This window comes from Gadus chalcogrammus, chromosome 8 (assembly GCF_026213295.1).
Source record: "Gadus chalcogrammus isolate NIFS_2021 chromosome 8, NIFS_Gcha_1.0, whole genome shotgun sequence".
Taxonomy (NCBI): Eukaryota; Metazoa; Chordata; class Actinopteri; order Gadiformes; family Gadidae; genus Gadus; species Gadus chalcogrammus.
Genome location: NC_079419.1, coordinates 11,262,468 through 11,277,097, shown reverse-complemented (window position 1 = coordinate 11,277,097; position 14,630 = coordinate 11,262,468). Strand labels below are relative to the sequence as shown.

The following is a 14,630-nucleotide window of genomic DNA, read 5'->3' as shown; positions in this document are numbered from 1 at the left end:
AGAGGAGCAGATAACGGAGGAGGAGGAGCAGTTTGAGGAGGGGGAGGAGCAGTTTACGGAGGGGGAGGAGCGGTTCGGGAGGGGGAGGAGCAGTTTGAGGAGGGGGAGGAGCGGTTCAGGAGGGGGAGGAGCGGTTCAGGAGGGGGAGGAGCGGTTCAGGAGGGGGAGGAGCAGGTCGGGGAGGTGTTGTCGGCTCCTGAATGAACCATGTTCGGTACCGGAGCCTCCGCGGTGCTCTCCAAATGGCGGAGAATCACCAACAAAAATAAACATGATGCATCAATGCGTACCTAACCTATTCAAATGCTGTTAGACCTTCTACAAAGAAGGTCTTATAACAAGTTAGGAGGAGTGGGATGGGGGAGAAGGAGGAGGTAGCCTATGTGGGGATGAGGAGGAGATGGAGTATGGTGGGGAGGAGGAGGAGGAGGAGGAGGAGGAGGAGGAGGAGGAGGAGGAGGAGGAGGAGGAGGAGGAAGAACTGTATGGGGAGGAAGAGGAGCAGGGCGAGGGGGGGAGCAGTTTTGGGAGGTAGAGGAGCAGATAACGGAGGAGGAGGAGCAGTTTGAGGAGGGGGAGGAGCAGTTTACGGAGGGGGAGGAGCGGTTCGGGAGGGGGAGGAGCAGTTTGAGGAGGGGGAGGAGCGGTTCAGGAGGGGGAGGAGCGGTTCAGGAGGGGGAGGAGCAGGTCGGGGAGGTGTTGTCGGCTCCTGAATGAACCATGTTCGGTACCGGAGCCTCCGCGGTGCTTCTCCTGCACGTTGTGTTTGTACCGGGAGCCAGCAACTGGGCCCCCAAGGTAAGCGGGAGCCCCTTCCCTCCTCCCCGCGGGGCCGGTCCTCTTCTCCGCTCCCTCTCCCCGGCGCTGCGGCTCTCTGGTGCCTCTGCTTTACACGGCTAGATACAGCAACACGACCAGTGTTGACCAGTTCAACCGCTGGAAGTGTTTCTGTAGACCAGTTAAACCTCTGGAAGTGTTTCTGTTGACCAGTTTAACCAGTGGAAGTGTTTCTGTAGACCAGTTAAACCGCTGGAAGTGTTTCGGTATACCAGTTTAACCGCTGGAAGTGTTTCTGTGGACCAGTTTAACCAGTGGAAATCTTTCTGTAGACCAGTTAAACCAGCGGAATTGTTTCTGTAGACCAGTTGAAGTGTTTCTGTAAACCAGTTTAAACAGTTTAAGTGTTTCTGTAGACCAGTTAAACAGCTGGAAGTGTTTCTTGAGGGTCCCGGACTGCGAGGCTGAGGTTGGGGTTGATGGTGTGTAAACCCCGCTTGTACGTCGATGTTAAACTATCGTGTTGGTGTTTCTCTGAGTTTCATGGCCCTTAAAGGACCCCTCGCTTCAGAGCGTTGAAGACTAGCAGAATACGGGCTGAGGAGGAGAGCCTCTCGTTGTTGTTGTTGTTGTTGTTGTTGTTGTGGTGTAGCGGCTCCCACCGACCAACTCTGCTGTTCTCTTCTGTTCCTCCGCGGTCACATATTCCTGTCGTCTCCTTCGCTCCCTCCTCCTCCTCTCCTCTCCCTCCTCCTCTCCACATCAAAGCAGTCTGGTTAGTAGGTTAAGGTCAGCTGCTCAGAGCTTCTTATTAGGTTAAGGTCAGCTTCTCAGAGCTGGTTAGTAGGTTAAGGTCAGCTGCTCAGAGCTGTTCAGAGGAACTGTCCTGGTGGAAGAGGTGTTAGGCCATCTCTAGTGACCACATATTGACCTGCTATACTGTGATGCAGTCCACACACACACACACACACACACACACACACACACAGGAATTTTTTGATATTGGTGTAATGAACTAGTTGGTTGTATTGATACCGGTGTGTGTGTGTGTGTGTGTGTGTGTGTGTGTGTGTGTGTGTGTGTGTGTGTGTGTGTGTGTGTGTGTGTGTGTGTGTGTGTGTGTGTGTGTGTGTGTGTGTGTGTGTTTGGCAGGACAGAAGTGATGAGAGTGTAGATCCGCACAGAACCACACAGGTAACACACACACACACACACACACACACACACACACACACACACACACACACACACACACACACACAGGTAAGGTGACTGAGTGTGTGTGTCTGTGTGTTTTTGTGTGTGAAGGAGGAGGTGTTTGAGTGGTGGGGGGAGTGGTCCAGCTGGTCCTCCTGCTCCAGGAGCTGCGGAGGAGGAGTGAGGAGTCAGGAGAGACACTGTCTTATACAGAGGTACACACACACACACACACACACACACACACACACACACACACACACACACACACACACACACACACACACACACACACACACACACACACACACACACACACACACACACACACACACAGTTGCTGACTGATAATTGTCAACCTGCTGTAGAGTTCATCCTTCTTCTCTACTCTCTTTCTCTCCTTGTCTCCTCCCTCTCCTCTCCCCTCCTCCTCTCCTTTCTCCTCCTCTCCTTTATCCTAATATTAGGAGCTAGATCATAATGACATAAACAGTGAGTTGAATAGTAACCTCATCGTCATTAATGCTCTGTCCCCATTGGTCAGTCATTAATGCCCTGTCCTCATTGGTCAGTCATTAATGCCCTGTCCTCATTGGTCAGTCATTAATGCCCTGTCCTCATTTGTCGCTTTCAGGTTGACTCCTGCCCAGAACATTAACAGTTCATACTGTCTGGGCTCAGCCAAAAAATATCAACTCTGTCCTATACAGGTACTGTCTGCCTGTCTGTCTGTCTGCCAGCCTGTCTGTCTGCCAGCCTGTCTGTCTGTCTATCTGTCCGCCCGCATGTGTGTCTGTCTGCCAGAACATTTGATTATTAAATATATATATTAGACCTTTGTGTGTGTGTGTGTGTGTGTGTGTGTGTGTGTGTGTGTGTGTGTGTGTGTGTGTGTGTGTGTGTGTGTGTGTGTGTGTGTGTGTGTGTGTGTGTGTGTGTGTGTGTGTGTGTAGCCATGTCCCAGTCTCAGCGTGAGCTTCAAGCAGCACCAGTGTTCCCAGTTCAATTCCAAGGCCTTCGGAAAAACCCACTACCAGTGGATCCCACTGTACCCAGGTAAGCAGTCAGTCACTAGTTACAAGTCCTGTATCCAGGTAACCTGTCGGCCACAAGTTACTAGTCCTGTGGCCAGGTAACCAGTCAGCCACTAGTTACTAGTCCTGTACCCAGGTAACCAGTCAGCAACTAGTTACTAGTCCTGTACTCAGCTAACCAGTCAGTTGAACAGTCAGTCAGTTAAACATTAAGTGATTCAAACAGTAAGTCAGTCTGTTTCTTGAAGATAATTCTCCTAAGATAATAGGCTGTGTTCAAACGTCTCTCTTTCTGTCCTGATTGGCCGGTCAGCTGATTACATCAGCATCTCCAACAAGCCATGTGACCTGCAGTGCAGCACACAGAGCGGCGAGCGCCAGCTGCTGGTGCCCGCCCACGACGGTACCTTCTGCCGGGACGCCAAGCTGACCGGGGTCTGCATCGAGGGGGTCTGCCAGGTAAACAGCTAACTAGTCTACTAACTAGTTAACTAGTCCACTAACTAGTTACCATTCTGCCGGGACGCCAAGCTGGCCAGGGTCTGCATTGAGGGGGTCTGCCAGGTACATCTAGTCAACTAACTGGTGACCAGTACTAGTATTCGTTAATTACTGAGTAGGCCTGCACAATAAATCGTTATAAAATCGCGATCTCGATTTACACCTCTGTGGATTATTTTTTTTTACAAATTAATTATATATATATATATATATATATATATATTTATGTAATTTTATTTATTTATTTATTTATTTTATTTATTTTTAAAGCCTTAATTTACAGGTGTGTAGAGTTGGTTCAGTAGTTATAAAAGGCCAGCAATTAAAGACAATCTGCTGCTAAATGTACAAAATAAATCATTCCGTTTTTAATCCTGTACTTTACACAGTTACAAAGGGCCATATGAAACGCAACGTGCTAGAGGTGCCAAAAAGCTATGTTTGGTACTGCCATAATTTTATTTTTGTTTTGGTTTCATGTTTACAATAAAAACTACATTTTGCGAGAAAGAAATCGTGGCAGAGTATCGTGATACCAATTCTAAGCTAAAAAATCGTGATTCATATATTTCCCAGAATCGTGCAGGCCTATTACAGAGTTAGTTAACTGTGCAGCTAGTTGACCATCTGACTAGTTATAATAGTAATCCCTCCAGAACCCTACAGCAAACAAAGAATAACTAGACTGACCAATGTGGCTATCAAACTAACCATCTGGCTAATAAGCTAACCATCTGGCTAACAAGCTAACTATCTAGCTAACTCCCTGGCTAAAGCTAACTAGCGGTGCTTTTCTGCTAGCCGGTTAGCTGTGATGGACAGCTGTACAGCAGGAAGTCAGGCGACCGCTGTGGCGTCTGCGGAGGAGACGGGACTTCCTGTCAGCGCGTCTCTGGAACCTACAGAAAGGGACTCACACAGTTAGGTAACACACACACACACACACACACACACACACACACACACACACACACACACACACACACACACACACACACACACACACACACACACACACACACACCGTATTCCAGTTGGTAAGATCAGACCTATTGGTTAAGCCCGGGTTATGACGGAAACTAGGGCCACATTAGAGAACGATTGGTTCCCTACCAAAGTCTACATATGGGCGTGGCGTCCGTGACGTCCCTATTGGTTCACTACCGCCACCATTAGGCCGTGGCTACGGCGCCGCAATTGCTTGCGGTGTTCTTCAAGCAGAGGAAACTACCATGTTGGGCACAATGTGGAATAAATGGGCGCCTGGCACCGACCAAAACTAAACCGTCCAACGGGACCTTAGGTCACTTCTGGAACACTACACGGTTTCTCAGCCGTCTAGGTCTTCAAGAAGGGTTTCTGGGAAATGTAGTGCTAGATGAAGAAGGAGTTTCTGGGAAATGCAGTTCTACATGAATAAGGGGTTTCTTGGATATGTAATTCTAAGTGAAGAAGGGGGTTCTGGGTAATGTAGTTCTAGATGAAGAAGGGGTTTCTTGGAAATGCAGTTCTAGATGAAGAAGGGGTATCTTGGTAGTGCAGTTCGAGATGAAGATCGGGTTTCTGGGTAATCCATCTGACCCTCCCATCACGTGACCCCAGCTGGATGCTAACCTAGCGTGTTGTGGTTGTCTACGGCTAGGCTACGCGTTCATCACCAACATCCCGGCCGGAGCGAGAGACATCCAGATCATCGAGAGACGCAGGACCGAGAACATCCTGGGTGAGGTCAAAGTTCATAGGTCAAAACCTAGAACACCCACAGTTAGGTCAAAGGTCATAGGTCAAGACCCAGAACATCCTGGGTGAGGTTAAATGTCAACATCCAGGGTGAGGTCAAAGGTCATAAGTCAAGACCTAGAACATCCTGGATGAAATCAAAGGTAATAGGTCAAGACCTAGAACATCCATTGTGAGGTTGAAAGTCATAATTCAAGACCCAGAACATCCTGGGTGAGGTCAAAGCGCACAGGTCAAGACCCAGTACATCCTGGGTGAGGTCAGAGGTCATAGTTCAGTGCTGAATGCTGAGGGTGTTTTTATGCAATTGTTAGGCTGTCCTATCTGATGCTTATGCTAGCACTGTGCCATCCAGCGCTAATGCTGGTGCTGTGCTTCTGATGCTCCTGCTAGCGCTGTGCTATCTGATGCTAATGATAGCGCTGTGATATCTGATGCTCATTCTAGCGCTGTCGGACGAGGCGGGGAACTTCTTCTTTAACGGAGACAGCGTCATCGACAACCCGCGAAACTTCCGCGTGGCGGGAACGGTGCTGAAGTACCGGCGGCCTGGAGCCTCCGCCGCCGACGGCCTGGAGTACATCAGCGGGCAGGGGCCCACGCAGCAGGGCCTCAACCTCATGGTATACACACACACACACACACACACACACACACACACACACACACACACACACACACACACACACACACACACACACACACACACACACACACACACACACACACACACACACACACACACCCCCCCCCCCCCCAGCAGGGACTCAACCTCATGGTACACACACACACACCCAGCAGGGACTCAACCTCATGGTACACACACACACACACACACACACACACACACACACACACACACACACACACACACACACACACAGGGACACACACAGGGACACCAACCCCACCTCTCTGGGTCTCCAGCAGTGTCTCTGTGTGTATTTCCAGTACTACAACTTAAACGGGAAACTTCCCTACATTACCTACGAGTTCATACTGCCTCGTGACATCACCGATGACATCACACCGCCCCCTGTCATCACCGATGACATCACCAGAGGAGATGACATCACGAGCGGACCCGCCATCCTAAACCACACCCACAACGAGGTGGACCTGAGAGAGGCCAATCACAGCCGCCCAGGCGCTGAACAGGTGGCGGCAGGCCCGCCGCAAGGGGCAGCGTCTGTCCAGGAGCTGCAGACGCCCAGCCCCCCCCCGCCGGTGGCCATGTTGGTCTACCATCCATTCGACGCGGTCATCAGTGATGAGTACCGACAAAACGACCTGCAGGAGCCCCGCCCCCCCGCCGCCTACAGTAGGACCCTGTTTGAGACTCTCTCTCTCTCTCTCTCTCTCTCTCTCTCTCTCTCTCTCTCTCTCTCTCTCTCTCTCTCTCTCTCTCTCTCTCTCTCTCTCTCTCTCTCTCTCTCTCTCTCTCTCTCTCTCTCTCTCTCTCTCTCTCTCTCTCTCTCTCTCTCTCTCTCTCTCTCTCTCTCTCTCTCTCTCTCTCTCCCCCCCTCCCTCCCTCCTGCTGTTTGTCGTCTTCTCTTCACCTGGCTACTATGGTAACGTTCCCAACATAGCAGCTGTTCTAACTCTGCTAACGGTGCTAGCGTGCTAACGGTGCTAGCGTGCTAACGCTGCGTTCTCTCTTCAGGGAGCGGCAGCTCCAACTCCATCGACAGCGAGCCCGGGAACCACACCCACCCCTCTAAGCCCCTCCTCTTCCACCACCGAGGTCACTTCCTGGATCTCCTGCTGGCTCTTCCCGCCCCTCTGCCCCGACCAGGCAACCAATCAGCTGGTCTGGAAAACGCGCTGGCTACCAGGAAGTCCTCTGGTAGGAAACCAGTGGGTGGAGGAGTGTCTGCTCTAGTGCTGGAGGAGTGTCTGCTCTCGTGGTGGAGGAGTGTCTGCTCTAGTGGTGGAGGAGTGTCTGCTCTAGTGGTGGAGGAGTGTCTGCTCTAGTGGTGGAGGAGTGTCTGCTCTACTGGTGGAGGAGTGTCTGCTCTAGTGGTGGAGGAGTGTCTGCTCTAGGGGGTGGAGGAGTGTCTGCTCTAGTGGTGGAGGAGTGTCTGCTCTAGTGGTGGAGGAGTGTCTGCTCTAGTGGTGGAGGAGTGTCTGCTCTAGGGGGTGGAGGAGTGTCTGCTCTAGGGGGTGGAGGAGTGTCTGCTCTAGTGGTGGAGGAGTGTCTGCTCTAGGGGGTGGAGGAGTGTCTGCTCTAGTGGTGGAGGAGTGTCTGCTCTAGTGGTGGAGGAGTGTCTGCTCTAGGGGGTGGAGGAGTGTCTGCTCTAGTGGTGGAGGAGTGTCTGCTCTACTGGGTGGAGGAGTGTCTGCTCTACTGGGTGGAGGAGTGTCTGCTCTAGGGGGTGGAGGAGTGTCTGCTCTAGGGGGTGGAGGAGTGTCTGCTCTAGTGGTGGAGGAGTGTGCTCTAGTGGTGGAGGAGTGTCTGCTCTAGGGGGTGGAGGAGTGTCTGCTCTAGGGGGTGGAGGAGTGTCTGCTCTAGGTGGTGGAGGAGTGTCTGCTCTAGGGGGTGGAGGAGTGTCTGCTCTAGTGGTGGAGGAGTGTCTGCTCTACTGGGTGGAGGAGTGTCTGCTCTAGTGGTGGAGGAGTGTCTGCTCTAGTGGTGGAGGAGTGTCTGCTCTAGTGGTGGAGGAGTGTCTGCTCTAGTGGTGGAGGAGTGTCTGCTCTACTGGGTGGAGGAGTGTCTGCTCTAGGGGGTGGATTCAGGTTGGGGAACGGGCATTTATGGTGTTCATTTGTACCTTAGACCACAACATGAATGCTACGTGTGTATGTAATTGTGTACTTATGTGTACTTATATACACAACGTCTTGTTCCAGTGGTTCTGGGTGAGGGGCAGTACAACCTCACACACATGACTACACACACGGCCTTGGGCTACGAGCCCCCTCCCCCCCACACACCGCTGACAGACCCCGAACCCAACACGCCGCCTAGCCAAGTAACATCCCCTCGTGGAGAAACGCCCCCTCATGGAGACACGCCCCCTCGCGGAGACACGCCCCCTCGCGGAGACACGCCCCCTGGGGTTGCTCTTGAGCTCCAGCAGATGGCAGCAGAGCTCACAGTCAGCACTGAGAGGTAACACACACACTGGATACACACTGGATATACCCACTGGATACACACTGTCAATTAACAGTTTCTCTCGCTCTCTCTCAGTAATGACTTTGATGTGGGTGTGGCCTCTGATGTGGGTGTGGCCGAGGTCAGCCTGGCTGATATGTACCGCTGGAAGATCTCTGGCAACGCCCCCTGTAGCTCCACCTGCACTACAGGTAACACACACACACACACACACACACACACACACACACACACACACACACACACACACACACACACACACACACACACACACACACACACACACACCACAGGTAACACACACTCCTGCAGTATGAGTACCAGCTATGTTATGCTGTGTGTGTTTCAGGTATCAGTACCAGCTATGTTATGTGTGTGTGTTTCAGGTATCAGTACCAGCTATGTGTGTGTGTTTCAGGTATCAGTACCAGCTCTGTGTGTGTGTGTTACAGGTATAAGTACCAGCTATTCTATATGTGTGTGTTGCAGGTATCAGTACCAGCTATGCTATGTGTGTACGCTACGATGGTACTGAAGTAGAAAACAGCTACTGTGACTCGTTGACGCGACCCGAACCCACACACGAGTTCTGTAACGGAAAGGAGTGTCCCCCCAGGTACACTACTAACACTAACCTGGTACTAAGTACCTAGCTTGCACTAACCTGGTACTAACCTATAACCAACCTAGAACTAACCTTGTACTGACACTCACCTGGTACTAACCTAGTACTAACCATAACCTGGTGCTAACACTAACCTGGTACTAACCTAATGCTGGCCTAGTCCTGCTAGTTATACTAGCTCTACTAGAACACTCCTGCTTCTGGTAACAGGTAGGAGACCACTGGGTGGAGTTAGTGTTAACTAGTGTTTAACTAGTTAGTGGTAACTAGTAATGTACTAGAACTGAGGTACTGAGTAGCACCAGATGGGACCAGTTGTGTTGTGTACCATGTCAGAGCAGGTGTGTTGTGTACCAGGTGAGAGCAGGTGTGTTATGTACCAGGTGTGTTGTGTACCAGGTGAGAGCAGGTGTGTTGTGTACCAGGTGAGAGCAGGTGTGTTATGTACCAGGTGAGGGCAGGTGTGTTATATACCAGGTGAGGGCAGGTGTGTTGTGTACCAGGAGTGTTGTGTACCAGGTGAGAGCAGGTGTGTTGTGTACCAGTGTTGTGTACCAGGTGAGAGCAGGTGTGTTATGTACCAGGAGTGTTGTGTACCAGGTGAGAGCAGGTGTGTTGTGTACCAGGTGAGAGCAGGTGTGTTGTGTACCAGGTGAGAGCAGGTGTGTTGTGTACCAGGTGAGAGCAGGTGTGTTGTGTGCTAGTTGTATGATGTACCAGGTGTGTTGTGTACCAGGTGGGAGACCAGCGGGTGGAGTGAGTGCTCCCGGACCTGTGCGGAGGGTTTCCAGTTCCGGACGGTGCGCTGCTGGAAGATGATGTCACCGGGCCTGGACTCCTCTGTCTACGATTCGCTCTGCCTCTCACATGACCTGCACAAGCCGGCCAATAGGAAGGTCTGCCATGGTCAGAGCTGTGGGCCTCAGTGGGAGGTCTCTGATTGGTCAGAGGTCAGTATATCTGTGTGTGTGTGTATCTATGGATTTTTTTATTGCAAGGGAAGTAAAGGTGACAGAATGTGTGTGTCTGTGTATGTGTGTGTGGGTGTGCGTGTAGTGCTCTGCCCGCTGTGGTCTGAGGGGTCTTCGTTCTCGTGACGTCCGCTGCTCCATGGAGACCCGCCTCTGTAACGACTCCTCTCAGCCAATCGGAAGCCAGGAGTGTGAAGGCCCACCCTGCGACCGGCGCTGGACCGTCTCTGATTGGGGGCCTGTGAGTCACATGACCTGAGCCACCGCATCCACAACACACAAACAATTACACACATTAATGGACAAGGTAACATGGTGTATTTTGTTTGTGTGTGTGTGTGTGTGTGTCTGTGTCTGTCTGTCTGTCTGTCTGTCTATCTGTCTCTGTGTGTGTGTGTCTGTCTCTGTGTGTGTGTGTGTGTCTGTCTGTCTGTCTGTCTGTCTATCTGTCTCTGTGTGTGCGTGTCTGTCTGTGTGTTTCTGTGTGTGCGTGTGCTCGTGTGTCTCTGTGTGTGTAGTGCTCCGGTGTGTGTGGGGAGGGCCGGATGATGCGTGCGGTGGCGTGCCGCTCAGCGGGGGGGGTGGTGATGTCAGAGGAGCAGTGCGACCAATCAGCACGCCCGCTGGCCGTGTACCCGTGTGGAGACCGGGACTGCCCCGCCCACTGGGTGGAGCAGGAGTGGCAGCAGGTACACACACACACACACACACACACACACACACACACACACACACACACACACACACACACACACACACACACACACACACACACACACACACACACACACACACACACACACACACCATGCTTTAGCTAAGATAGCTGTGGAAAATCAATGGTGTGTGTGTGCTTGTTTGCAGTGCAACGCGTCATGTGGGCGGGGCTTGCGGCTGCGACAGGTGGTGTGTGCAGGGCTGGAAGGGGGCGTGTTCAAAGAGTTCCCTGGAAGCAGCTGTGGCCACACCCCCAAACCAGAGAGCTCCTCCTCCTGCTTCCAGAGGCCCTGCTCCAAGTGGTTCACGACCTCCTGGTCCCAGGTACCCGTCTCACTCCCGTCTGTCTCATGCACCTGTCTCTCTACATGTCTGTCTAACCAATCTTTCTCACCACCTGTCTGTCTGTCTGCCTGTCTGTCCTCCCCTCCCCCCTCAGTGCAGTAAGACGTGTGGGAGTGGCATCCGTGTCCGCGAGGTCAAGTGTTACCAGGGGGAGGAGCTTGTAACCAGGGGCCACAGCTGTGACTCCTCCCTCAAACCTGAGGCCAGACAGAGCTGTGACGTCATGAGCTGCCCTACCGAACCCCCAGGTATAACATCATAAATACTAACACCTATAGAACCCCCAGGTATAACATCATAAATACTAACACCTATAGAACCCCCAGGTATAACATCATAAATACTAGCACCTATAGAACCCCCAGGTATAACATCATAAATACTAACACCTATAGAACCCCCAGGTATAACATCATAAATACTAACACCTATAGAACCCCCAGGTATAACATCATAAATACTAACACCTATAGAACCCCCAGGTATAACATCATAAATACTAACACCTATAGAACCCCCAGGTATAACATCATAAATACTAACACCTATAGAACCCCCAGGTATAACATCATAAATACTAGCACCTATAGAACCCCCAGGTATAACATCATAAATACTAACACCTATAGAACCCCCAGGTATAACATCATAAATACTAACACCTATAGAACCCCCAGGTATAACATCATAAATACTAACACCTATAGAACCCCCAGGTATAACATCATAAATACTAACACCTATAGAACCCCCAGGTATAACATCATAAATACTAGCACCTATAGAACCCCCAGGTATAGAACCATGAGGACTACGACCTGATATAAATGTGTGTGTGTGTGTGTGTGTGTGTGTGTGTGTGTGTGTGTGTGTGTGTGTGTGTGTGTGTGTGTGTGTGTGTGTGTGTGTGTGTGTGTGTGTGTGTGTGTGTGTGTGTGTGTGTGTGTAGCTCCGCCCCCGGTCTCCGTGCAGCTGGACTCCTCCTGTCAGGATAAGCCGACCGCGAACTGCGCTCTGGTGCTGAAGATCAAACTGTGCTCCCACTGGTACTACAGGAAGGCCTGCTGCCAGGCCTGCTACAGCCTGACCACCTGACCCCTGACCTCACCATGACCCCTGACCCCTGGTACTACAGGAAGGCCTGCTGCCAGGCCTGCTACAGCCTGACCCCCTGACCCCTGACCTCACCATGACCCCTGACCACTGGTACTACAGGAAGGCCTGCTGCCAGGCCTGCTACAGCCTGACCCCTGACCTCACCCTGACCCCTGATACTACAGGAAGGCCTGCTGCCCGGCCTGCTACAGCCTGACCCCCTGACCTCTGGGCCTCCACAACACACACACACTCTCTCTGTTGAAACAAGGACAAGGTGAGGGCAGGTCAGCACCCAATCACAAGGCAGCTCTATCTGTACTGTAGTAACAGAACAGTGAGTGACTGGCCCATGGACCAATCAAAATACAGCAACACACACTCACACTCACACTCACACACACTCACACTCTGTGTGTGTGTGGGCGGGCAACAGGCTAGCCATCTCCCTAGCAACAGGCTAACTTGCTCCTCAGCAACAGAATAGCCTGCTCCCTAGCAACAAGCTAGCATGGCCAGGGTGACCAGACTGTACACTGTTTGTTTACCTGTTTCTTGTTTACTGAGATCTATGTTTTTGTGGTTTACTGAATAAACAACTGTTACCGACCCGTCTGACTGTCTCTAGCCTAATGCATAATCATCTGTAACCTACATCTAAACTACCCATCTTTAATCTAACCCCTATACTAACCAACTCTAAACTAACACCTAAACCAACAATCTCTAACCTAACACCTAACTACTCATCTCTAAACTAACACCTAAAATAACCATTTCTAACCTATCACTTAAACTAACCATCTCTGACCTAACCCCTGAACTAACCATCTCTTACCCAACCCCTAAACTACCCATTTCCAAACTCACACCTAAACTACCCATCTCTAATCTAACACCTAAACTAACCATCTCTAACATAGTACCTAAACTTCATATCTCTAACCTAATACCTAAACTACCCATCTCTAACTAGTACCTGAACTAAGCATTTCTAAGACTTCATGGGACATAACCAAAGAGTAAACAATGTCCTGAGACTATTAAACTAGTAAGAGCATTACATTAATCTGAGGGGGGCTGCCGTGGTAACCACTACAGCAGGAGGGAGTGGGTCTGAGAAGCGCGCCGACTGGAGTGGACAGTATCGGAGGACAATGGACAGAACTTAAAGAGGGGCTGGAGTCTGGTTTCTGCTGAACAGGAGAACAATGGAGAGCAGTTCTACCCGGTGGTTAGTCCGGGATGCAATCAGGAATAATCTCCCACAAACAAACACCAAACCGGCAAGACACATGAGCTGGGACACTTTATGTATGCTTTCAGTTGGACCTATAGTCTCTGTTTCTATAGAAAAAACACACACACACACACACACACACACACACACACACACACACACACACACACACACACACACCTGTAGGGTGTATCCTGGTCACATGATCTAAGTGGACGTTAAAACGGAGCCCAGAGTAAGGACCCTCTCGTCCTGAACACTGATCTGATACACATCGTACCTACAGGACGCTCTGTACGGTACACTGCCTGAGACTCCTTTAGGCTACACTACGACTACCACGGACTCCTACTGCAGTACGGACTACTGTTAACTTGTGTACTACTGTAGTACGGACTTTAACACAGCCTGAGGACCTCAATCCAAAATTTGCTTCATTCAAGGTAATGTCTCCACAATTTTTTTTTCTTCTCAAATGTACTTAACATGAATTTAAATGCATACATCATGCCAAGTCCGGCCCAGCCCAACGCAGTCTATTTAATCAGTAGCTGTTAGCTCTGGTGGTCAGCCAGACCCCCCTGGTGACGGTTCAGATAGAAGTTATCCAAGGTGAGGCACCGGAGGAGTCTCAGCAACTCCATGACCGGACGGCAACCAGAGACCCCCAGGGTACCTAACACCAGGGAACCTAACCCTAACACCAGGGTACCTAACACCAGGGAACCTAACCCTAACACCAGGGAACCTAACCCTAACACCAGGGAACCTAACCCTAACATCAGGGAACCTAACCCTAACACCAGGATACCTAACCCTAACACCAGGGAACCTAACCCTAACACCAGGGTACCTAACACCAGGGAACCTAACCCTAACACCAGGGAACCTAACCCTAACACCAGGATACCTAACCCTAACACCAGGGAACCTAACCCTAACACCAGGGTACCTAACCCTAACACCAGGGAACCTAACCCTAACACCAGGGAACCTAACCCTAACACCAGGGTACCTAACCCTAACACCAGGGAACCTAACCCTAACACCAGGGTACCTAACCCTAACACCAGGGAACCTAACCCTAACACCAGGGAACCTAACCCTAACACCAGGGTACCTAACCCTAACACCAGGGAACCTAACCCTAACACCAGGGTACCTAACCCTAACACCAGGGAACCTAACCCTAACACCAGGGAACCTAACCCTAACACCAGGGAACCTAACCCTAACACCAGGGAACCTAACCCTAACACCAGGGAACCTA

The 14,630-nt window shown here is 51.0% G+C and overlaps 1 protein-coding gene across 1 annotated transcript; it reads left to right on the top strand.

Annotated features, from left to right (window-relative positions):
- Positions 1–688: 688 nt before the first annotated feature.
- si:ch211-267e7.3 (ADAMTS-like protein 2) lies at positions 689–12,724 on the top strand. The gene is made up of 19 exons (XM_056596772.1): positions 689–798; positions 2,086–2,189; positions 2,609–2,684; positions 2,928–3,030; positions 3,322–3,467; positions 4,311–4,434; positions 5,152–5,232; positions 5,697–5,872; positions 6,201–6,570; positions 6,913–7,095; positions 8,100–8,361; positions 8,443–8,558; positions 8,857–8,983; positions 9,729–9,942; positions 10,049–10,204; positions 10,482–10,652; positions 10,828–11,004; positions 11,120–11,273; positions 11,975–12,724. The coding sequence occupies exons 1-19, from the start codon at positions 721–723 to the stop codon at positions 12,118–12,120; spliced, it is 2,964 nt and encodes a 987-aa protein (XP_056452747.1). The 5' UTR covers positions 689–720; the 3' UTR covers positions 12,121–12,724.
- Positions 12,725–14,630: the final 1,906 nt, after the last annotated feature.

Excerpts from the sequence above, each read along its gene's own strand:
- si:ch211-267e7.3 (XM_056596772.1), top strand. The coding sequence starts at position 721 with ATGTTCGGTACCGGAGCCTCCGCGGTGCTTCTCCTGCACGTTGTGTTT. Across the intron at positions 2,685-2,927 it reads ATCAACTCTGTCCTATACAG|CCATGTCCCAGTCTCAGCGT; the intron begins GTACTGTCTGCC and ends GTGTGTGTGTAG. Across the intron at positions 11,274-11,974 it reads CTGCCCTACCGAACCCCCAG|CTCCGCCCCCGGTCTCCGTG; the intron begins GTATAACATCAT and ends GTGTGTGTGTAG.